Source organism: Macaca fascicularis, chromosome 7 (genome assembly GCF_037993035.2).
Source record: "Macaca fascicularis isolate 582-1 chromosome 7, T2T-MFA8v1.1".
NCBI classification, from domain to species: Eukaryota; Metazoa; Chordata; class Mammalia; order Primates; family Cercopithecidae; genus Macaca; species Macaca fascicularis.
This window is the reverse complement of record NC_088381.1, coordinates 174,039,277-174,062,550: the sequence shown is the minus strand read 5'-3', so window position 1 is coordinate 174,062,550 and position 23,274 is coordinate 174,039,277. Positions and strand designations below refer to the sequence as shown.

At 48.0% G+C, this 23,274-nt stretch overlaps 1 long non-coding RNA gene, 2 pseudogenes and 1 gene segment (V, D, J or C); 3 read left to right on the top strand and 1 right to left on the bottom strand.

Annotated features, from left to right (window-relative positions):
• Positions 1–4,301: 4,301 nt before the first annotated feature.
• On the bottom strand, positions 4,302–9,931 carry LOC123574722 (uncharacterized). The gene is made up of 2 exons (XR_006699926.2): positions 9,794–9,931; positions 4,302–4,967 (listed from the first exon to the last, which is right to left on the bottom strand). It is a non-coding gene; the product is annotated as an uncharacterized lncRNA (long non-coding RNA).
• A 1,017-nt stretch (positions 9,932–10,948) lies between these two features.
• Positions 10,949–12,911, top strand: LOC102115297 (serine/threonine-protein kinase tousled-like 1 pseudogene; annotated as a pseudogene).
• Positions 12,909–14,403, top strand: LOC135964413 (serine/threonine-protein kinase tousled-like 1 pseudogene; annotated as a pseudogene).
• Positions 14,404–22,849: 8,446 nt separating this feature from the next.
• Positions 22,850–23,274, top strand: part of LOC123574618 (immunoglobulin heavy constant gamma 1-like) — a gene marked incomplete at its 5' end in the record, with an annotated part of 164,439 nt that continues 164,014 nt past the window's right edge. Inside the window, 1 exon segment of the C gene segment in view lies at positions 22,850–22,907. Within this exon segment, the coding sequence occupies positions 22,850–22,907 (58 nt within the window).

Here is a 23,274-nt window from a genome sequence, read left to right as displayed (position 1 = left end):
GGGAGGTGAGTGAAGAGGCCCCCCTCCCCTGGGTCCAGGATCCTCCTCTGGGATCCCCAGATCCAGCCCCCTCCAGGGTCTGGGAGGACAAGCAGGATGGGAGATTCTCTGCGGGACCCTCTCACAGTGGAATACCCCCACAGCGGCCCAGGCCAGACCCAAAAGCCCCTCAGTGAGCTCTCCGCTAGAGTCCTGGGACTGGGGGGCAGCCCCTCCCAGACAGGATGAACCCAGCACCCTGAGGAGGTCCTGCCACGGGGAGCTCAGAGCCATGGAGGAGCAGGATATGGGGCCCCGATACAGGCACAGACCTCAGCTCCATCCAGGACCGCCCGGCCCCTGCCCTGGGAGGAATGCCTGTCTCCAGCCCCTGCAGGCAACTAGGCAGCTGGTCTCCGCCTCGGACGCCGATTCCAGACACCAGACAGACGGGCAGGCCCCCCAGAGCCAGTGTTGACAAATGCCCCTGTCCAGGCCAGCCAAGTCCAAGAGGCGCTGAGCCCAGCAAGGGAAGGCCCCCAAACAAACCAGGAGGTTTCTGAAGGTGTCTGTGTCACAGTGGGGTATAGCAGCAGCTACCACAATGACACTGGCCAGGACAGAAACCCCATCCCAAGTCAGCCGGAGGCAGAGAGAGCAGGCAGGACATGTTTAGGATATGAGGCCGCACCTGACACCCAGGCCAGTAGATGTCTCCCCTCCAAGGCGCTCTGCCCTGTTCGGTGTTCCTGAGAAAACAGGGGCAGCCTGAGGGGATCCAGGGCCAGGAGATGGGTCCCCTCTACCCCGAGGAGGAGCCAGGCGGCAACCCTAGCCCCCTTCCCATTGAGAGGCCAACCTGTCCAGAGAGGCCTGGACCCACCCCACACACCCAGGCGGAATGTGTGCAGGCCTCAGGTTCTGTGGGTGTGCCGCTAGCTGGGGCTCCCGGCGCTCACCCCACACCTAAGGCGAGCCACAGCCTCCAGAGCCCCCACAGGAGACCCCGCCCAGCAGCCCAGCCCCCACCCAGGAGGCCCCAGAGCTCAGGGCACCTGGGGGGATTCTGAACAGCCCCGAGTCACGGTGAGTATAGTGGGAACTACAACCACTGTGAGAAAAGCTGCGTCCAAAACTGTCTCCCGGCCGCTGCTGGAGGCCCAACCAGAGGGGGAGCAGCCGCCTGAACCTACGACCTTCCCAGCCCTCGTGACCCCCAGCACCGGGAGCCCCACGGTGTCCCCACTGGATGGTGAGGATGGGGGCCGGGGGCCATCTGCACCTCCCAACATCACCCCTAGGCAGCACAGGCACAAACCCAAATCCAGAGCTGACACCTGAACACAGACACCCCAACACCCTGGAGGACCCCGGCCCTGGTGACTTCCCACTGGAATCCAACCCCATGTCCATCTGGATCAAAGAGCCCACCCCTGTCTCTGTCGCTCACTCAGGGCCTGCTGAGGGGCGAGCGCTTTGGAGCGGACTCAGGGCCTGCTGAGGGGCGAGCGCTTTGGGGCGGACTCAGGGCCTGCTGAGGGGCGAGCGCTTTGGGGCGGACTCAGGGCCTGCTGAGGGGCGAGCGCTTTGGAGCGGACTCAGGGCCTGCTGAGGGGCGAGCGCTTTGGAGCGGACTCAGGGCCTGCTGAGGGGCGAGCGCTTTGGAGCGGACTCAGGGCCTGCTGAGGGGCGAGCGCTTTGGAGCCGACTCAGGGCCTGCTGAGGGGCGAGCGCTTTGGCGCCGACTCAGGGCCTGCTGAGGGGCAAGCGCTTTGGAGCGACTCAGGTTTAGGGGGCACCACTGTGGGGCCCAACTTCGACCAGGCCACAGATTTTTCTTTCCTGCCCTGGGGCAGCACAGACTTTGGAGTCTGGGCAGGGAGGACCTTCTGGCAAGTCACCAGGCACAGAGCCCCGGACTGAGGTGGCCTCAGGAAGACCCCCAGGAGGGGTTTGTGCCCTCTTCTCTCATGTGGACCCCACGCCCCTCAAGATAGCGGCGTCATGCAGGCAGGTCCTCCATGCAGCCACCACCAGGCACCTCCCTGGCGCCGGTCCCACTGCGCCTCCATCGCGGTTCTGGGGATGCAGCCACGTTGGCCACACCAGGCACCCCGTGCCCAGCCACCCTGCAGTGCCCAAGCCCTTGGCAGGATTCCCAGAGGCTGGAGCCCACCCCTCCTCACCCCCCCACACCTATACACAAACACCCACCCCCTGCTCAGTCGCCCTCCAGGAGGGTTGGAGCCGCCCATAGGGTGGGGGCTCCAGGTCTCACTCACTCGCTTCCCTTCCTGGGCAAAGGCGCCTCGTGCCCCGGTCCCCCCTGCCAGCGCTGGTCACAGGTGTGGGTACTGGGCCCCAGGGCTCCTCCAGCCCCAGCTGCCCTGCTGTCCCTGGGAGACCTGGACTCCACCAGACCACCAGACCAAGGCACAGCCCCAGGCAGCCGCCCACCGCCAGCTCACAGGAAGAAGATAAGCTCCAGAACCCCAGGGCTGGGAGCTGCCTTCCTGCCACCCCTTCCTGCCCCAGACCTCCATGCCCTCCCCCATCCACTTACACACGGGCCAGGGACTGTTTCCACACAGTCCAACCCCAAACCAGGACCGCCTGGCTCTCGGGTCGCTGCCATTTCCCTCTCCATTTACTCCCAGCACCCCTGTGTTCCCTCCCTCCTCCCTCCTTCCTTTCTTCCTGCATTGGGTTCATACCCCGGAGTGCCGGGTGCAGGTCAGCCCTGAGCTGGGGGCCACCTCCTCACGGAAGGCAGCCTCAGGGTGCCTGGGGGCAGGCAGGGTGGGGGTGAGCTTCCAGCTCCAGCCACTCCACTAGCCAGGACCAAGGAAGTAAGAGGCAGCCAGAAATTCAGACCATTCCGTAACAAATGGATGTCATTAAAGTTACCAGACTTCAGTGTAAATAACATGAGCCCCTGGGCAACAATCCCTTATGAAGGGAAAGTCAGTGTCACCTCAGATTTCTCAAAAAATGCAAAAATTTATCAATGCCTGTAAAAGTCTGTTGGAAAGAAAATATGATTCAAATGTTAAGCCAACAAAGCTGGCATATTTTCCACACGGACACACTCGGGGAATGTGGCCCCTTGAGTGCTTCTCTCACTGCGTAAATCTTACATGGTGTTTAAGCACATTCATAAATGTGTATGTCTATTTTTATGTGTAAGATGGTTCATTTTTATTTTATTTATTCAATATGTACAATAAAGAACATTGACAAATAGGCCGGACACGGTGGCTCCCACCTGTAATCCCAGCACTTTGGGAGGCCGAGGCGGGCAGATCACCTGAGGTCAGGAGTTTGAGACCAGCCTGGCCAACATGATGAAACTCCATCTCTACTAAAAATACAAAGATTAGCCAGGCATGGTGGTGCATGCCTGTAATCCCAGCTACTCAGGAGGCTGAGACAGGAGAATTGCTTGAACCCAGGAGGCGGAGGTTACAGTGAACCAAGATCACACCACTGCACTCCAGCCTGGCGACAGAGCAAGATTCCATCAAAAAAAAAAAGACAAAGAAATTTATTTTTGGATAAAGACAAATTTCATCACGCGGAGACAAAGATGCAAAGCTCCAGACAGGAAGGCAAGGCCAGCACAGTGAAGCCCGGCGTGGGTGCTGGGCGGCCAGGCACATGGCAGGAGTGCCAGCATCTCTCAGTGCCCACCATGGCCACTCCGGCCTCAGCGTTCTCAGGAGGCTGGCTGTGCAAGGCAAAGAGCGTGTTACAAGCTCTAGGGCAACCACTGGAAGTGAGGCGGAGGAGCAGAGCCCAGAGGCCCGTGGAGCTGATGAAAACAAAGCTAAACAAAGTGCTGCCTCCCGACATGGTAGGAAAAGAGAGCAGACTGCAAAGGGAGCTTGCTGAGGGGACTCTTTACAATGCTGTACACTCAGCTCAGGGGATCTGGGAGGCTAGGGCCCTGCGCAAAGCAGTCTCCCCAGCCTGCTGACCAAGGTTTGCTGCAGTGAGCTCAGCGGTGGCTGAGGCGCGGTCCCTGGAGCCATCCCTCAAGGGAACGAGGCAGCAGAGTGGGCCAAGGCCCAGGTCGGCTGCAAGGCTGCCCAGGACTTGGGGTCCTTACACCAGCAGCCACTGATGCAGCTGGCCCAGAGAGAGGCGCCGAGCAGGTTGCCTCCAGGGGACAAAACAGGTCGGAGAGGGTGAGGCAGTGGATGCAGTCACAACAACCCCCGGCCCGGGCAAAAAGTGCGTTCATGCACCTCTGACCCTTCCTCCCTCACAAAACTGTTTCCCCCTGCCTTCCCCATGGTTGCGAAAAAGCAAAATGTAGATGGTTTTTCTTTTTTTAATTAATGTTTTAATTGACAAATGAAGCCATATCTATTTATTGTGTACAACATAATGTTTTAAAATATGTACACACCGTGGGACGGCAACATGGAGCTAATTAACATGCATTACTTCACAAACTTGTCATCTTTTGTGGCGAGAATGCTTAAAATCCACTCCCTTAGTATTTTTTAAGAATGCAGTACATTGTTATCAACCGTGGTCACTGTGATGCGCAGCCAAGCTCCCAAACTCACCCTCCTGCCAGCTGAGGCTGTGCATCCTTTCACCAGCATCCCCCACGCCAGCCCCTGGCCCTGGTAACTACCACTCTATCCTCTACTTGTATGAGTTCAGCTTTTTAAGATTCCACAGATGAATGAGATCATACAGCATTTGCTTTCTATGCCTGGCTTATTTTAGTTAACACACTGTCCTCCAGATTCATCCATGTGGTTGCAAGTGACAGGGTTTCATTCTTTTTAAAGTCTAAACAGTATTCCACTGTGTAAACGAACCTCATTTTCTTTATCCATGCATCAACTGATGGACATTTAGGTTGACTCCGTTTCGTAGCTGTTGTGGATGGTGCTGCAATAAACACGGGGTGCGGATGTCTCTTCAACGTACCGACTTCATGTCCTTTGGACAAACACCCAGCAGTGGGATCGCTAGAACACAATGTACAGGGTTTTTTTTTTTGGAAACTTTTATTTTTTAGTGAAACTAGGAAAAGAGATAAACCCCACAGAATCCAAAATATATATGAAGATGCCAAAAACAGCTGACATTGGACAGAGGTCACATGGGAGGAAGTGAATACACGACAACGGTACGAGGGCCCAGAGGCAGCTAAAATACACTTTCTAAACATGAGGACCTCTTCTGAGCGTGCAGAAGCTTTATCCTGCACATACAATGACCAGCACAGGAGCCAGAATAAAGAGAGTTGCCGGCGGACACCCGGTGTCCATGTGTCCAGGTGAATTTAAGATGCAGACGGCGCTGGGGCAGCCAGTCACACCCTAAGTCGCTTTTGCTGCATGCATTTGTCTTTGCCAAAGCAGAAAACGAGAAACCCTTTGGGCTGCAGAGCTTCACAGGCTCCTCTTCTCCCACCTCCACAGAAACACCTACAAACAGCAGGCCCGGCACAGCTTAATTCATGAAAATGAGTAATAAACTTGAACTGGAACAGTATCGACATTTTACAAACAGCAACAGAGTGTATAAAAAATATTCACCGGAGGAATATTTCCAAACAATGAGATGAGAATTTCAGCCAAGTAATTCTCCTTGGATAGAAAATAATGAAGGGGGCCGGGCGCGGTGGCTCAAGCCTGTAATCCCAGCACTTTGGGAGGCCGAGACGGGTGGATCACGAGGTCAGGAGATCGAGACCATCCTGGCGAACACAGTGAAACCCCGTCTCTACTAAAACTACAAAAAAACTAGCCAGGCGAGGTGGTGGGCGCCTGTAGTCCCAGCTACTTGGGAGGCTGAGGCAGGAGAATGGCGGGAACCCGGGAGGCGGAGCTTGCAGTGAGCTGAGATCCGGCCACTGCACTCCAGCCTGGGCGATAGAGCGAGACTCCGTCTCAAAAAAAAAAAAAAAGAAAATAATGAAGGGATTGAGTTTATGAATGAAAATCATGAGGCTCAAATACAAGAGAAGAGAATCAAAAATGAACAGAAGGAGATAAAGTAGGGTCTGGTCGAAGTTACAAAATAAATTTTTTAAAAAAACCTTCATTGGGCTGGGCACAGTGGCTCACACCTGTAATCCCAGAACTTTGGGAGGCCAAGGAGGGCGAATCATGAGGTCAGGAGATCAAGACCATCCTGGCTAACACGCTGAAACCCCATCTCTACTAAAAAGAGAAAAATTAGCTGGGCGTGGTGGCAAGCACCTGTAGTCCCAGCTACTCGGGAGGCTGAGGCAGGACAATCGCGTGAACCTGGGAGGCAGAGCTTGCAGTGAGCTGAGATGGCGCCATTGCACTCCAGTCTCGGCGACAGAGCAAGACTCCATCAAAAAAAAAAAAACCTTCATCATGGCAAGTAGAAAGAGCAAGAGGAAAATAGATCCCATGGAAGACACAAATAGGACACAGGGAGAAAAATAAACGAGACGAAACACAGAGCAGAAATAAAATTTTACAGAACTAAAGACAAGTGATCTGAACTTGTCTGGGGCCTGGGGGACCTTGCCACCCTGAAGGGAAAGACACAGGCTTGGCTGTCTTTGCCACCTACTAATCGTAGAGCCCCACAGATTGGAACAAACATAGGTAGTAGCCAGGGAGTAGTTACAGTAGGCCTTGAGCAAGACCCAGTGTTGTGCTGACTTCAGGTCTGACCCAGCACAGTCATAGTGGTGGTGTCCATAGTGGTGGTGGGGGTGCTTGTGTCACTCCAACCCCAAATCCAGGAGGCTCAGAACAGAGAGAGAGAGAGAGACTCCACTTGTTTGGAAGAAAGTAAGGGACGAGAACAAGTCTCTGCCTGGTAATCCAGAGAATTATTCTAGATCTTGGCCAAGATGATCAAAGCAGTACCTCTATGAGTCTGCAAGAACCATAATGTTTCTGGGCTTGGAGTCCCCCTAAAGCAGATATAGCTAAGATGACAACACCCAAGTCCTTTTGAATATCTGGGAAGCCTTCCCAAGGACAGGAGAAAACAAACAAACACAGACTACAAAAACCTACAATAAATACCTCACTCTTCAATGCCCAGACACTGAAGAACATCTCCTAGCAGCAACACCATCCAGGAAAACACGGCCTCAACCAATGAACTACATAAGGCACCAGGGACCAGTCTTTGAGAAATAGAGATATGTTACCTTTCAGAGAATTCAAAGCAGCTGTGTTGAGGCAACTCGAAGTAATTCAAGATAGTACAGTGAAGGAATTCAGAATCCTATCAGATAAATTTAACAGAGATTGAGACAATTAAAAAGAATTAAGCAGAAATTATGGAGCTCAAAAATGCAATTGGCATACTGAAAAATGCATCAGAGTACTTGAATATCATCATATATCAAGGAGAAGAAAAATTAGTGAGCTTGAAAACAGGCTGTTTGAAAAAGCACAATAAAAGGAAACAAAACAAAAAAGAATAAATAACAATGAAGCCTATCTACGGGACCTAGAAAATAGCCTCAAAAAGCCAAATCTAAGAATTATTAGCCTTAAAGAGGAGGTAGAGAAAGAGAGATGGAGAGGTTACTCAAAGGGATAATAACAGAAAACTTCCCAAACCTAGAGAAAGATATCAATATCCAAATGCAAGAAGGATGCAGTACACCAAGCAGATCTAATGCAAAGACGACTACCTCAAGGCATTCAATACTCAAACTCCCACATGACAAGGATTTTAAAAAGATCCTAAAAGCAGCAAGAGAAAAGAAATGAATAAAATGCTATGGAGCTCCAATATGTCTGGCAGCAGACTTCTCAGTGAAGACCTTACAGGACAGGACAGAGTGGCATAACGGATTTAAAGTGCTGAAGGAAAAAACTTTTACCCTCAAATAGTATAGCTGGTGAAATTACCCTTCAAACATGAAGGAGAAATAATTTGTTTCCAGACAAACAAATGTTGAGGGATTTCATGAACATCAGACAAGTCTTACAAGAAATGCTAAAGGGAGTATTTCAATCAGAAAGAAACAGATGTTAGTGAACAATAAGAAATCATCTGAAGGCATAAAACTCACTGGTAATATTAAATACACAGAAAAACACAGAACATTATAACACTGTAACTGTAGTGTGTAAACTCCTTTTTTTGTTAGTTTGTTTTTTGTTTTGAGATGGAGTTTCGCTCCAGCCCAGACTGGAGTGCAATGGCGCAATCTCGGCTCACCGCAACTTCTGCCTCCTGGGTTCAAGCAATTCTCCTGCCTCAGCCTCCCAAGTAGCTGGGATTACAGGCATGTGCCACCATGTCCAGCTAATTTTGTATTTTAGTAGAGATGGGGTTTCACCATGTTGGTCAGGCTAGTCTTATCTTGAGTAGAAAAACAAAATGATGAAGCAATGAAAAATAGTAACCACAACTTTTCAAGACACAGTACAGTAAGATAAAAATCATAACAAAAAGTTAAAAAGTGGAGGGATGAAGTTAAGGCATAAAGTCTTAATTAGTCTTCTTTTTACTTCTTTGTTTATGCAAACAGTGTTAAGTTGTTATCAGCTTAAAATAATGGGTCATAAGATACTATTTGCAAGCCTCATGGTAACATCAAACCAAAAACAGTACAACAGATACACAAAAAACAAAAAGCAAGAAGCTAAATCATGTCATCAGAGAAAATGACCTTCACTAAAAGGAAGATGGAGAAAAGAAAGAAGAGAGAGAAGACCAAAAGCAATTAGCAAAATGGCAGGAGTAAGTCCTTACTTATCAATAATAACATTGAATGTAAATGGACTAAACTCTCCAATCAAAAGACATAGAGTGGCTGAATCAATTAAAGAAAAAACAAGACCTATTGATCTGTTGTCTACAAGAAACACACAGCATCTATAAAGACACATATCGACTGAAAACAAAGGGATGGAAGAAGATACTCCATGCCAATGGAAACCAAAGAAAGAGACACAGTAGCTACACTTACATCAGACAAAACAGATTTCAAGACAAAACTATAAGAAGAGACAAGGTCACTAATGATAAACAGGTCAATTCAGCAAGGGGCTATAACAATTGTAAATACATATGCACCCAATGCTGGAGCACCCAGATATATAAAGCAAGTATTTACTAGAGCTAAAGAGAGAAATAGACTCCAATGCAATAATAGCCAGAGATTTCAACATCCCACTTCCAACACTGAACAGATCCTCCAGATAGAAAATCAACAAATACTGGACTTAATATGCACTATCAACCAAATGGATCTAACAGATATTTACAGAACATTTAATCCAACAGCTGCAGAACACACATTCTTTTCCTCAGCACATAGATCATTCTCAAGGATAGACCATATGTTGGGTTACAAAACAAGTTTTAAAATATTCAAAGAAATTTATATACTATCAAGCATCTTCTCTGACCACAATGGAATAAAACTAGAAATCAATAACAAGAGGAATTTTGGAAACTCTATCAATATATGGAAATTAAACAATGAATGCTGAGTAGGTCAATGAAGAAATTAAGAAGGAAACTGAAAATTTTCTTGGAACAAATGATCATGGAAACACAAAATACCAAAACCTGTGGGATACAGCAAAACCAGTACTGAGAGGGAAGTTTACAGCTACAAATGCTTACATAAAAAAGAAGAGAAACTTCAAATAAAAAACATAACAATGCATCTTAAAGAACTAGAAAAGCAAGAAAATCAAACCCAAAATTTGTGGAAGAAAACAAATAGTAAAGGTCAGAGCAGACATAAGTAAAATTGAAATGAAGAAAACAATACAAAAGATTAATAAAACAAAAAGTTGTTTTCTTGAAATGTTACATGAAATTGACAAACCTTTAGCCAGACTAAGAAAAGACAGAAGGCACGCGAGTCAGGCAACCCCGGGCTCCCTCGCTGCCCTGCGATCCACGGGTGCGGCAGGGTCGCCCCGACGCTCTCGTCTCTTTCCTCGCGCGCTCGCTCCCTCCCCATGCCCCCACCCCCCCAGTCCCTGGCAGGTCCCTCCCCCAAGCCTGCTCCCGCGGCCGCCGCTGCTACCGGAGGCGCAGGAGCCTCGCGATAGTGTTTGCACAGGCGGCACGTGACGCCACCGCCGCCTGTAACCGATATAGGGGTTACCCCGCCGCCTCAGTCGCCACCCACCGCCCGCCGCCGCCTGTAACCGATGCAGGGGTTACCTCGCCGCCTCAGCCGCCACCCACCGCCCGCGGCCGCCCCAGCCGCCACCCACCGCCCGCCGCCGCCTGTAACCGATGCAGGGGTTACCTCGCCGCCTCAGCGGCCGCCTCAGCGGCCACCCACCGCCCGCCACCCCCTCAGCCGCCACCCACCGCCGCCGCCGCCTGTAACCGATGCAGGGGTTACCTCGCCGCCTCAGCGGCCACCCACCGCCCGCCGCCCCCTCAGCCGCCACCCACCGCCGCCGCCGCCTGTAACCGATGCAGGGGTTACCTCGCCGCCTCAGCCGCCACCCACCGCCCGCGGCCGCCTCAGCCGCCACCCACCGCCCGCGGCCGCCTCAGCCGCCACCCACCGCCCGCCGCCCCCTCAGCCGCCACCCACCGCCCGCCGCCGCCGCCGCCACCATCTCAGCCACCACCCACCGCCGGGAACCGAGGCACTGCTGAGGTGCCGGCAGGTTCCGCCCGCGGAAGTCTCCTCGGCCGGCGCAGCCCGCGCTCGGATGCCGGCCTCAGGGCACCCCTTCGACGCCTCCGCCGCCGCGCGCTTTTTCTCCGCCTCTTCTCCGGCGCGCCCGCCCGCCCGCTCCCTGGCTTTTCTCCCTTTCACTCCTCCCTGACCCCTATCCTTCCCTCACCTCTTTCCTCACCACCTCTCCTCTTCTCGGTTTCCTCCCCCATCCCCTTGACTCTCCCCTCCCAGCCCTCGCTCTCTAGCTCGCCCTTAGCGCGGCCCCCGCCATGACGGAGGTGGGTGCCGCCGGTGCCCTTGCCGCCGCTGCCGTCGCAGGGGGGGAGTTGGGTTCCCAGAAAGTAGCTTGATGAGTGTCCAAAGTAGCAGTGGAAGTTTGGAGGGGCCGCCATCTTGGTCCCAGCCCTCCGTGTCTCCAACCCCGGGCTCGGCGGCGGCGGCCAGGTCCCTCCTGAATCGCACGCCGCCATCCGGGAGGCCCAGGGAAGGTGCAGTGGATGAGCTTCATAGTCTGGATCCAAGAAGGCAAGAGTTATCGAAAGCTAGATTTTCTGGAGTTGCAAGTGGGAGCACTGCGAGTGCAGGCAGTTGCAGTGTTGGAGCTAAAGCTTCAACAAATAACGAAAACTCTAATCACAGTTTTGGAAGCTTGGGATCTTTAAGTGACAAAGAATCAGAGACACCAGAGAAGAAACAATCAGAATCATCCAGGGGAAGAAAGAGAAAAGCAGAAAACCGGAATGAAAGTAATCAGGGAAAAAGTATTGGGGGATGTGGCCACAAAATTAGCGACTATTTTGAATACCAGGGTGGAAATGGCTCAAGTCCAGTAAGAGGCATACCTCCTGCAATCCGTTCTCCTCAAAATTCACATTCACGTTCCACTCCTTCCTCATCTGTTCGACCCAACAGCCATTCTCCTACTGCATTAGCATTTGGGGACCACCCTATTGTACAACCAAAGCAGTTATCCTTTAAAATTATTCAGACAGATCTCACAATGCTGAAATTAGCAGCATTAGAAAGTAATAAAATCCAGGACCTGGAAAAGAAGGAGGGACGTATAGATGATTTTCTCAGGGCTAACTGTGATCTCAGACGGCAAATAGATGAACAACAAAAATTACTTGAAAAATACAAAGAACGATTAAGTAAGTGCATATCAATGAGCAAGAAACTTCTTATTGAAAAGAGTACACAAGAAAAATTGTCAAGCAGAGAGAAGAGTATGCAAGATCGATTACCCCTTGGGCACTTTACAACAGTTAGACATGGCGCTTCATTTACTGAACAATAGACAGATGGTTTTGCATTTCAGAATCTTGTGAAGCAACAAGAATGGGTGAATCAGCAAAGGGAAGATATTGAAAGGCAAAGGAAACTTTTAGCCAAACCCTAACCTCCCACAGCTAATAATTCTCAGGCACCCTCTACCGATTCTGAGCCAAAATAAAGGAAAAACAAAGCAGTCAATGGAGCAGAGAATGATCCCTTTGTTAGACCAAATTTACCCCAACTGTTGACTTTGGCAGAATATCATGAACAGGAAGAAATTTTCAAACTTAGACTAGGACATCTCAAAAAGGAAGAGACAGAAATCCAGGCAGAACTTGAACGTTTGGAAAGAGTCAGAAATCTTCACACACATGAGCTGAAAAGAATAAACAATGAAGATAATTCACAGTTCAAAGATCACCCAACATTAAATGAAAGATATTTATTACTTCATCTACTTGGTAGAGGTGGCTTTAGTGAAGTATATAAGGCTTTTGACCTTTATGAACAAAGATGTGCTGCTGTGAAGATACATCAGCTTAAAAAAAGCTGGAGAGATGAGAAGAAAGAAAACTACCACAAACATGCCTGCAGAGAGTATAGAATACACAAAGAAATGGATCACCCCTGAATAGTTAAACTCTATGATTATTTCTCCTTGGATACAGATACGTTTTGTATAGTGTTAGAATACTGTGAAGGCAATGACTTGGATTTCTATCTGAAGCAACACAAGTTAATGTCAGAGAAAGAAGCTAGGTCTATTGTAATGCAGATTGTAAATGCACCAAGATATCTCAATGAGATCAAACCCCCTATTATACATTATGATCTTAAGCCAGGGGCCGGGTGCAGTGGCTCAAGCCTGTAATCCCAGCACTTTGGGAGGCCGAGACGGGCGGATCACGAGGTCAGGAGATCGAGACCATCCTGGCTGACACAGTGAAACCCCGTCTCTAATAAAAATACAAAAAAACTAGCCGGGCGAGGTGGCGGGCGCCTGTAGTTCCAGCTACTCGGGAGGCTGAGCCAGGAGAATGGCGTAAACCCAGGAGGCGGAGCTTGCAGTGAGCTGAGATCCAGCCACTGCACCCCAGCCTGGGCGACAGAGCCAGACTCCATCTCAAAAAGAAAAAAAAAACCTATTATACATTATGATCTTAAGCCAGGAAACATCCAGCTGGTAGATGGATCAGCATGTGGTGAAATCAAAATCACTGATTTTGGTCTGCCCAGGATTATGGACAGTGATAGCTATGGTGTAGATGGAATGGATCTAACTTCCCAGGGGGCAGGCACTTACTGGTATTTACCTCCTGAGTATTTTGTAGTTGGAAAAGAGCCACCAAAGATTTCCAACAAGGTTGATGTATGGTCAGTTGGAGTCATCTTCTTTCAGTGTCTTTATGGTAGAAAGCCATTTGGTCACAATCAATCTCAATGAGGCATTCTTCAAGAAAATACAATATTAAAAGCCACAGAAGTTCAGTTCCCTGTAAAACCTGTTGTAAGCGGTGAAGCCAAGGCCTTTACAAGACGCTGTTTGGCATATCGAAAAGAAGATCAATTTGATGTGCACCAGCTGGCAAATGACCCATACCTTCTCCCACATATGAGAAGATCAAATTCTTCAGGAAACCTACACATGGCTGGGCTGACAGCATCCCCTACGCCCCCTTCTTCAAGCATAATTACTTACTGACTTTCCTCCAAGACTGGCATGATATCTTTGAATTGCTTCCAGATGCACACTTGAGTTTGAGAGCATTTGAGTGTTGTTTTTTTGTTTGTTTGTTTTTTACACAAGACATGGTTAAGAACTGTTTGTGAACATAGTTCCTCATAGTGTCATTTGTATGAGAGTGGATCATGGACAATGAATAAATGCACACTTCTGACTATAATTTTGAGCAGTGAAGGATGACCGCCTGTTACACAGAAACAGGAATACCATGTTAAGATAGAAGAAAAAAATTTTGTTTATTTGGGGGAACACTGTAAATAACGTTTATAATACTTAAACACATTTGGTTGTTACTAGAGAGTTCTAATATGAAGGGTAGTTTTTCATTATTTAAAAACACATGGAAAAATAAGAGACATATTTCTAACATACGAACTATAGTGCCTGGATACATTCTTCAGCATTTGGCAGTTAATCTGCTGAAAGCAAAGTAAGAACTGAATGACAGTGACAGTTGTGTTTTATAGTAATAGAATGTGAGAGTTAGAATCTTTGGACAAAGTTAGGCTTTGTCATTTGCCTATTCTGGCTTTTACCAAGTTGTTCCTCAAGATCACATGTCCGTTTTCTTTCACTGGTTATATTAAAGGGAAAGCTATTATTTCTAAATACTTTACACTTTTGACAAAATGAGCTGCTTGTTTTGAAATCAGTTAAATTCACTAAATTACAATATTGCCAGTGTTTTCAACATGTTAGAATTGATAACAGGTATTTTTCTTTTGTTACTAGGCCTTGTTCATCAAAACAGGTGACAGTATGTAACCAAATGCAGACCAGTTCTATGCAAGATAATGATAAATTCCCTTCTAGCTCTATTGTAAATTGTTGTACAGATGTCACATTTCAATTACTAAGTTTCAGCAGCTTATTCTTGTACAAATGTCTAAAGTATGACTTTTCTAATTGGATACTGTATTTTTTTAAGTCTTCTTGAAGGTGCTCTAATTGCTGCTCTGATTGCTGCTAAATGATGTTGCTTCTTTGCTAAAAAATTAAATGACCTAGAAGGTGCAAGTTGACTGTACATCATAGATATTAAAAAGCATACAGTCATTAACAATGAAGACGTGAAAGTGATCCATGTTGGACATAATTGAATTTTTAAAATCAGTTGATTGGGTTCTAGGGCTGTGGAGCACATAGATACTAGATTTATACTTTGTTCATGGTTATTCTACATTTCTAGAAAGTTCTTATCAGCAAGATGGTCCCATAAACAAATTTCTTGTGGTTTGTACAGATTTGTTAAAATGTGAACATTTTCTAACTGCCTCGTAGGGTAGAAACCAATATTTTTCAGGATGCTGTATTTCACTCCTGGAAGGACTTTTTCTTTATTGTCACATTCATAATGCTGATACTTACTTGTAAGTTGTTCATATTGCAGAAAAAGGAGGTTATACTTACCACGGATTCTCTTTAATATTGTACAGTTAAACTGTATTTCTGATGTTGCAAGCCATTTTGTTTTTTCATTGTACATAGACACATTGTCTCTTTAAAATGCTGCTGAAATTGTAGAGAATATAGCCAAATGGTAATAAACAATGACAGTTAAAATGTAAAGACTATGAAAATTATGTTGGAAGGGAGCTTTCAAGATGGTAGGATATTGACTGACTGAGCTCCTTTACTTAAAAATCAGCTGAATAAATTCCTTAAGTATACTTCAAAAAAAAAAAAGAAAAAAAGGAAAAAAGACAGAAGATCCAAATAATAAAATCAGAAACGAAAAAGGTGACATTACAACTTAAACCACAGAAACTCAAAGGATCATTAGTGGCTACTATAAGCAACTACATGGCAATAAATTGGAAAATCTAGAAGAAATGCACAAATTCCTAGACACATACAACCTCCCAAGATTGAACCAAGAAGAAATTCAAAACCCAAACAGACTGATAACAAGTATTGAGATCAAAGCCATAATAAAAAGTCTCCCAGTAAAGAGAAGCCCAGGACCCAATGGCTTCACTGCTGAATTCTACCAAACATTTAAAGTAGAACTAATGCCAATCCTACTCAGATTATTCCAGAAAATAGAGGAGGAGGGAATACTTCGAAATTCATTATACAAGGCCAGTATTAACCTCATACCAAAACTAGACAAAGACACATCAAAAAAAGAAAACTACAGGCCAATATGTCTGATGAATATTGACACAAAAATCCTCAGCAAAATACTAGCAAACCGAATTCAACTACACATTAGAAAGATCACTTATCATGACCAAGTGGAATTTATCCAACTTGGGATGCAAGGATAGTTCAACATATATGAATCAATCAATGAGACACATCATATCAACAGAATGAATGACAAAAACCATTTGATCATTTTGATTGATGCTGAAAAAGCATTTGATAAAATTCAACATTCCTTCATAGTAAAAATTCTCTTCTATAGTAGGTATGGAAGAAATTTACCTCAACATAATAAAGCCATATATGACAGTGCCACAGTATGATACTAAATGAGGAAAAACTGAGAGCCTTTCCTCTAAGATCCGGAACATGACAAAGATGCCCACTTTCACCACTGTTATTCAGCATCGTAGTGGAAGTCCTAGCTAGAGTAATCAGACAAGAGAAAGATATAAAAGGCATCCGAATTGGAAAGGAAGAAGTCAAATTATCCTCATTTGCCTATGGTATGATCTTCTAATTAGAACTAACTAAAGACTCCACCAAAAATAAGTTATTAGAACTGGTAAACAAATTCAGTAAAGTTGCAGGATACAAAATCAACATACAAAAATCAGTAGCATTTCTATATGCCAACAATGAACAATCTGAAAAAGAAATTAAAAAGTAACCCTATTTACAATAACCACAAATAAACACCTAGGAATTAACCAAAGAGGTAAAAGATCTCTATAATGAAAATTATAAAACACTGATGAAAGAAATTGAAGAGTACACCAAAAAAAAATGGAAAGATATTGCATGTTCATGGATGGATTAGAAGAATCAATGTTGTTACAATGTCCATACTATCCAAAGCAATCTACAGATTCGATGCAATCCCTATCAAAATACCAATGACATCAATGACATCATTCACAGAAATAGAAAAAAAACCCTAAAATTTACATGGAACCACAAAGACCCAGGATAGCCAAAGTTCTCCTAAGCGAAAAGAACAAAACTGTAGGAATGACATTGCCTATCTGCAAATTGTACTACAGAGCTATAGAAGTAACCAACACAGCATGGTACTGGCATAAAAACAGACACAGAGATGAACAGAATAAAATTAAAAACCCAGAAATAAATCCACACACCTACAGCGAACTCATTTTTGACAAAGTTGCCAAGAACACACACTAAGGAAAAGATAATGATATCTCTTCAATAAATGGTGCCGGGAAAACTGGATATCCATATATATAACAGTGAAACTAGACCCCTCTCTTTCACTGTATATAAAAATCAAATCAAAATGGATTAAGAACTTAAATCTAAGACCTCATACTATGAAACTACTGTAAGACAACCTTGGCGGAAACTCTCCAAGACATCAATCCAGGCAAAGATTTCTTGAGTAATATCTCACAAGCACAGACAACTAAAGCAAAAATGGACAAATGGGATCATATCGAGTTAAAAAGCTTCTGCACAGTAAAGGAAACAATCAACAAAATGAAAAGACAGCACACAGAATGGGAGCAAATATTTGAAAAATACCCATCTGGCAAAGGATTAATAACCAGAATATATACAGAATAAATAAGGAGTTCAAATAGTGCTATAGAAAAAAATCTAATAATCTTATTTAAAAATGGGAAAGATGTTAGAATAGATAGTTCTTAAAATAAGACATACAGATGGCAAACTGACATGGAAAAGTGCTCAACATCATGGATTATCAGAGAAACAAAATCAAAACTAAAACTAAAATGTGCTATCATCTCACCCCAGTTAAAATGGCTAATATCCAAAAGACAGGCAAGAACAAATGCTGGCAAGGATGTGGAGAAAAGGGAACCCTCATACACTGTTGGTGGGAATGTAAATTAGTACAACCACTATGGAGAACAGCATGAAAGTTCCTCAAAAAACTAAAAAGAGAGCTACCACAGGATCCAGCAATCCCACTGCTGCGTATGTACCCCAAAAGAAAGGAAGTCTGTATATTAAGAGGTATCTGCACTCCCATGTTTGTTGCATCCCTGTTCACAACAGCCAAGATTTGGAAGCAACCTAAGTGTTCATCAGCAGTTGAATGTATAAAGAAAATGTGGTGCATATACACAATGTACTATTCAATCATAAAGAAGAATGAGTTGAGTTATTTGCAACAACATGGATGGAACTGGAGATCATTATGTTAAGTGAAATAAGCCAGGCACAGAAAGACAAACATTACATGTTCTAACTTATTAATGAGATCTAAAAATCAAAACAATTGCACCTATGTTCATAAAGAGTAAAAGGATGGTTACCAGAGGCTGGGAACGGTAATGGGGGGATACGGAAATATGGGAATGGTTAATAGGTACCAAAAAATAGAATGAATAAAACTTACTATTTGATAGCACAACAAGGTGGCTATAGTCAATAGTTTAGTTCTACAGTTTTAATAACCAAAAGTGTATAATTGGATTGTTTGTAACACAAAGGGTAATGCTTGAAGGGATGGATACCTCATTTTCCATGATGTGATTATTTCATATTGCATGCCTGTATCAAAACATCCCACGTACCCCATAAATATATACATCTTCTATGTACCCATAAAAGTTCTGAAAAATAAAATATATAAAAAGAGGTGACAGATATGGAAGACAGGCAAAGAAGAGATGACATCCACACAATCCGAGTCCCTAGGAGAGAATGGAGTCCAGTGCATTTGCTAGTAGACATCTCAGGAGCCACCATTCTGAGCCAATTTTCTCTGGCTCTTATTGCCCACCAATACGGGGGCAATCTTGTTTTATTTCAGGATACAGTTTTTGAATTAGATGTAAGTATGCTTTCTGTTCTATTACTTTTGGTAATTAATTTTAGGAAGAACTAATTTGGGCACAAATTCAAAAAAATCTAAATCCAAAAAAAAAAAACACACACACACACACACACACAAAATCATCTATAAGGTAGTTGATGACCAGTCCCAGATTTCTCACCAGCCACATTCAAGATCAGTAAATGGTAGGACAACACCTGTAGGGTTCTCAAGGGGGGAAGAAGTGGTGGATAGTCCAGAGTCTATATACAGCCAACTGTTCTTCAAGAACAAAGGCTGCTGAAAAGGAGTTCCAAACATTCTATAGTCCGTAATCTCATGATAAAACTACTAGAGGAAGACCGCCAGCCATCAAAAGGTGCTTGGAGAACTCAGGGCCAAGAACTAAAAGTAAATATTAAGTGTCCTTAACTGCAAGACTAAGACAGAAATGACTGTGGGGGACTGTGTGACCTCAACAGAGGTGAAATGGTGTCTGCCTGACAAAGTGGACATTTTACAATGATCAAAACACAGAATATGAGATAGCACTTCTGAATTACTGCCCCACTCCAAATAACTCTCATCCAAAGGACATCAGTAAAATCAAATCTGGCATATTAGACAGTACAAACAAATTTTAAGAAAATAATATTACTGACTACAATCATATGATGCTAGAGATGGAGGAGAAAAGGAAGAGGAAACCAGGTAATTTCATACCTGTATATGGTAAAGAACTAAAGTATACTATCCAAAGAAGAACAAAGAATATTTTGGAAAGTTATAAAGGTAGCCACTACACGTAGAAGCTATCAAAGAATAAGAAAACTTAACATGGAAAACTTTTGAAAGTATAAAAATAGAGAACATAAACTACTAAGATTGAAGCCAAACAGATCTATGAAAACAACAAACGTGAATGGTCTTAACTTGCCTATTAAAAGGAAGAGACATTCAAATTGGACCCCAAGATTATTACACATAAAATAGGGAAAGCTGAAAAAACTTGGGCAAAATTCACCCCAAGCAAATTCCACTGTTTCCTCTGGGACAAAATGTCAAGCTCCATGCCAGGGAAGATGATTCTCCTCAGACCTTCTCCTCACTCTCCCAGTCCTCTTAGAGAAGGAATTGGGTGGCAGTGGAGGGAAACTGTAGATTCACCAGCTGTAGCAGCGGTGTGCTCCTGCATTGCTTCTGACCTGGGAAATGAAACAGCAAGACTTTTTCCGCTGTGGCTTTACCCGGAAGGGCCTTCCTCCCAGAGCAGAGTGCCGGGCTGGAGGAGCAGCAGTGGAAGCGTGGAAACCACATCTCTAGCAGCAGAGACCATCAGAAGCAGAGCCTCGGATATAAGGGATACAACGCGCTCTCCCCAGCCTGGGAGTGACAGAATGCGTCATCCCTCACAGTGATACCCCTGTGTTCCAGCCATCTGGCCCACCACAGAGCCAGCCCAGAGCCAGCCCCTCGCCAACCTGGAGCCTGGCCAGCTCGCCAAGCTGCACCGTAGGCCTGGAAGGCATGGAGACCTGCTGCAGTGCCCTGTCCTCCAGTGAGGCCTGCCATCCCTGCCAAGGGTCGCCTCTGGCTTCTCCTTCTCCAGGATGGCACAGTCCAGAGACTCAGTGCCCAGAGTAGGTGTTGCCCCTCTGCTTCTGGGCCCAGACCCTCCCTTGTTGCTGACCCCTGGCCTTTCCCTCTGGCTTGGATGTCCAGGACCCTGTCACAGCCGGGGAGCTGCTCCTGCTCAAGGACTTTCTTCAGCAGGATCGAAAGGCTATGTCCTGAACAATGCATGGGCCACGTGAGCAGAGCAGGATCAAAAGGCTGCATCCTAAACAGTGCATGGGCCATGTGAGCAGAGTGCCCTCTCCACTGCCCTTGGGGCTGCAGCTCTCAGCTCAGCTCCCAGCCCTGCTCAGGGCAGCCAGGCCAGGAAGTGCCATCCAGGCTAAGTGACCCTGAGGGGGGACAGGTACCCCAGGAGATGCCAGCTGTGGGCAGAGGCTGGGGGCCAACTCGACCTGGCCTGTGGGCCCTGCCCTGGCCACCCATTGCACAATCCAGCCACCATGTCTGTGACACTCGTGTGCTTTCCCTGGTGTGTCCTTGTGGCAGGTGGGGGCAGAGGGTGTGCTCCCAGGACTCAGCCACAGGGTGCTGTGGAAGGAGCTGGGCCCAGACACCTGCAAAGCTATGGGCATGGGGGTCTCTGGCCCCTCCACAGATCTGCACACAGGGACCATATACAGGGGCCTCATGTGCCTGCGCGTCTGCTGGAGCTGAACGGGCCTCTGAAGTGTGTGAAAAGGCAGGGCCAGGGCAGGGCTGGATGCGGGCAAGGGCTGGAGCCAGTGCTTCTGGAGGGACCTGGAAACCCCACCCCTCACCCCTGCAAAGGATGCAGGAGGCCCCAGAGCTGAGACCATCAGAGGAAGAGCCTTGGGAAAGGGTCTGGGGGCTCAAGGAGTCCTACCACGAACTGTGAGCCCAAGTGAGTCTCAAAGGGCAGCTCAGAACCCCACTGCTTCCTCAGACAGCAGGACCCCAGTGCAGGAGGAGAGGGAAGGCCAGGCCCTCCCTCCCCCAGCCCAAGGATCCAGAGGCCCAGGCATGGGGGCGTGAGGCACAGCCCACCCTCAGCCTGCTCCCCTGACCCTTGACCCTGCCTGCGCCCCCCAGGGCCAGAAGTCCTAAGCCAGAGAACCACTCCCCCAGCACCAGACCACCCTCCTTCTCACTCCCCGACCTTGCCCCCTCACAGGTGCCTCCCTGGCCATCAGGGCCCAACCACCCCTAATCAAATGGGTTCTCAGCCCCTCATGGCTAGAGACGGGTTATCTCACCATTCCCAGCCTAAGACTCCGTCCCCATGCTGGCAACTGTTCAACCATGTCTAGAGAGATCCACTGCCCCAGACAGTACCTCAGAGTCCCCCGTCCTGCCTGGACCCCTGTAGGAAACCCCACAAACCACTGCCATTCTGTCCACACCCCTACAGGAACCCCAACCCTCTCCCCACATCCAGGCTTCCCTCCCAGACCCCTCATCCCTGCCCGCACGGTGACTGAGCGAGTCTTCTTGAGCAGCCTCTAAGCAAGCCCCCAGCACCCTTCAGCCCCTTCAAGGCACTCAGGCCCCCTTTCCACCCCGCCTCAGCAAACCACCTGCGACCTCCAATGACAGGTCCCAGCCTCCCAGCCTTTACCTTGCCTATTCCTCTCCCTGGAACTCTGCCCCGACATAGATCCTCCCCAGCAAGCCTGCAGGGGCAACTCCCCTCCCCCAGACACCCTGTGCCCATCAGTTCACCCAGCAGAGGCCCTCGCAGGGCACACCCCCATGCTCACACCTGGCCGCGGGCCTCGGCCTCCCCGAGGGCCCCACCCAGCCCGCGTCTGGCCAGTGGTGCCTGCAAAGCCCCTCACCCAGACTCGGCGGAAGGCAGCCAGTGCGGGCCTGGGGAGGGGCTCCCTGTAGACCACCTTGCACCTTCCCTGGCACCCGCCATGGGAAGAGCTGAGACCTCATTGAGGACCAGCTGAGGCGCAGGGAAGGGACCTAACACTGGTGGACACACAGGGAGCCCACGCCAGGGCTCTGTGGTGAGTGAGACCCAGCGCCACCCGCTGAGGCCTCCCGTTCAGTGGAACATCGGTGAATAGGTGGAACCAGCCAGGCAACCCACACCGGGCCCCATAGACGGGATCAGAGCAGGAAAGGCTCCCTGCCCCTGCGGGCCAGCGAGGAGCCCTCAGGGGGGCCGTGGCCCTGCAGGCCAGGAGGCTCCCCCAGCCACTGCCACCCGGGTCTCTCTGCAGCTGGGAAAACAACTCAGAAAGCAAGCAATGAGAGGTGGCGTGACTGACCCAGCTTCAGATCTGCTCTAATTTACATGAGAAAAAGAAAAACACAACGGCAGCCTTCAGCACTCTAATGATTCTCAACGGCAGCAAATGACTGGCACGAGACTCAAGAGGGACTGGCAGGGTTGAGGGCTGGGGTCTCCCGCATGTTCTGGGGCTAACAGCGGAAGGGAGAGCACTGCCAAAGGTGCTGGGGGCCCCTGGACCCGACCCACCCTGGGGACCGCAGCCAGACCAGCCCCAGGCCCCGCGGGCCCCCTACCAGCCGCAGGGTTTTGGCTGAGCTGGGAACCACTGTGCTAACTGGGGACACAGTGATAGGAAGCTCTGCAAAAACCATGCCCTCCAGGGACCCTGGCTGTGGGTTTCTGCAGCCCCTGGCTCAGGGCTGACTCACTGTGGCTGAATACTTCGAGTTCTGGGGCCAGGGCGCCCTGGTCACCGTCTCCTCCGGTGAGTCTGCTGTCTGGGGATAGTGGGGAGCCAGGTGTACTGGGCCAGGCAAGGGCTTTGGCCTCAGACTTGGGGACAGGTGCTCAGCAAAGGAGGCTGGCAGGAGGGCGGAGGGTGTGTTTTTGTATGGGAGAAGCAGGAGGGCAGAGGCTGTGCTACTGGTACTTCGATATCTGGGGCCCTGGCACCCCAATCACCATCTCCTCAGGTGAGTCCCCCGGCAGCCCCCTCCCAGTCTTCTCTGTCCAGGCACCAGGCCAGGTCTCTGGGGTCTGCAGCTGGTCTGGGTCTGGCCTGAGGCCACACCAGCTGCCATCCCTGGGATCTCTGCCATGGGCTGCATGCCAGAGCCCTGCTGTCACTTAGC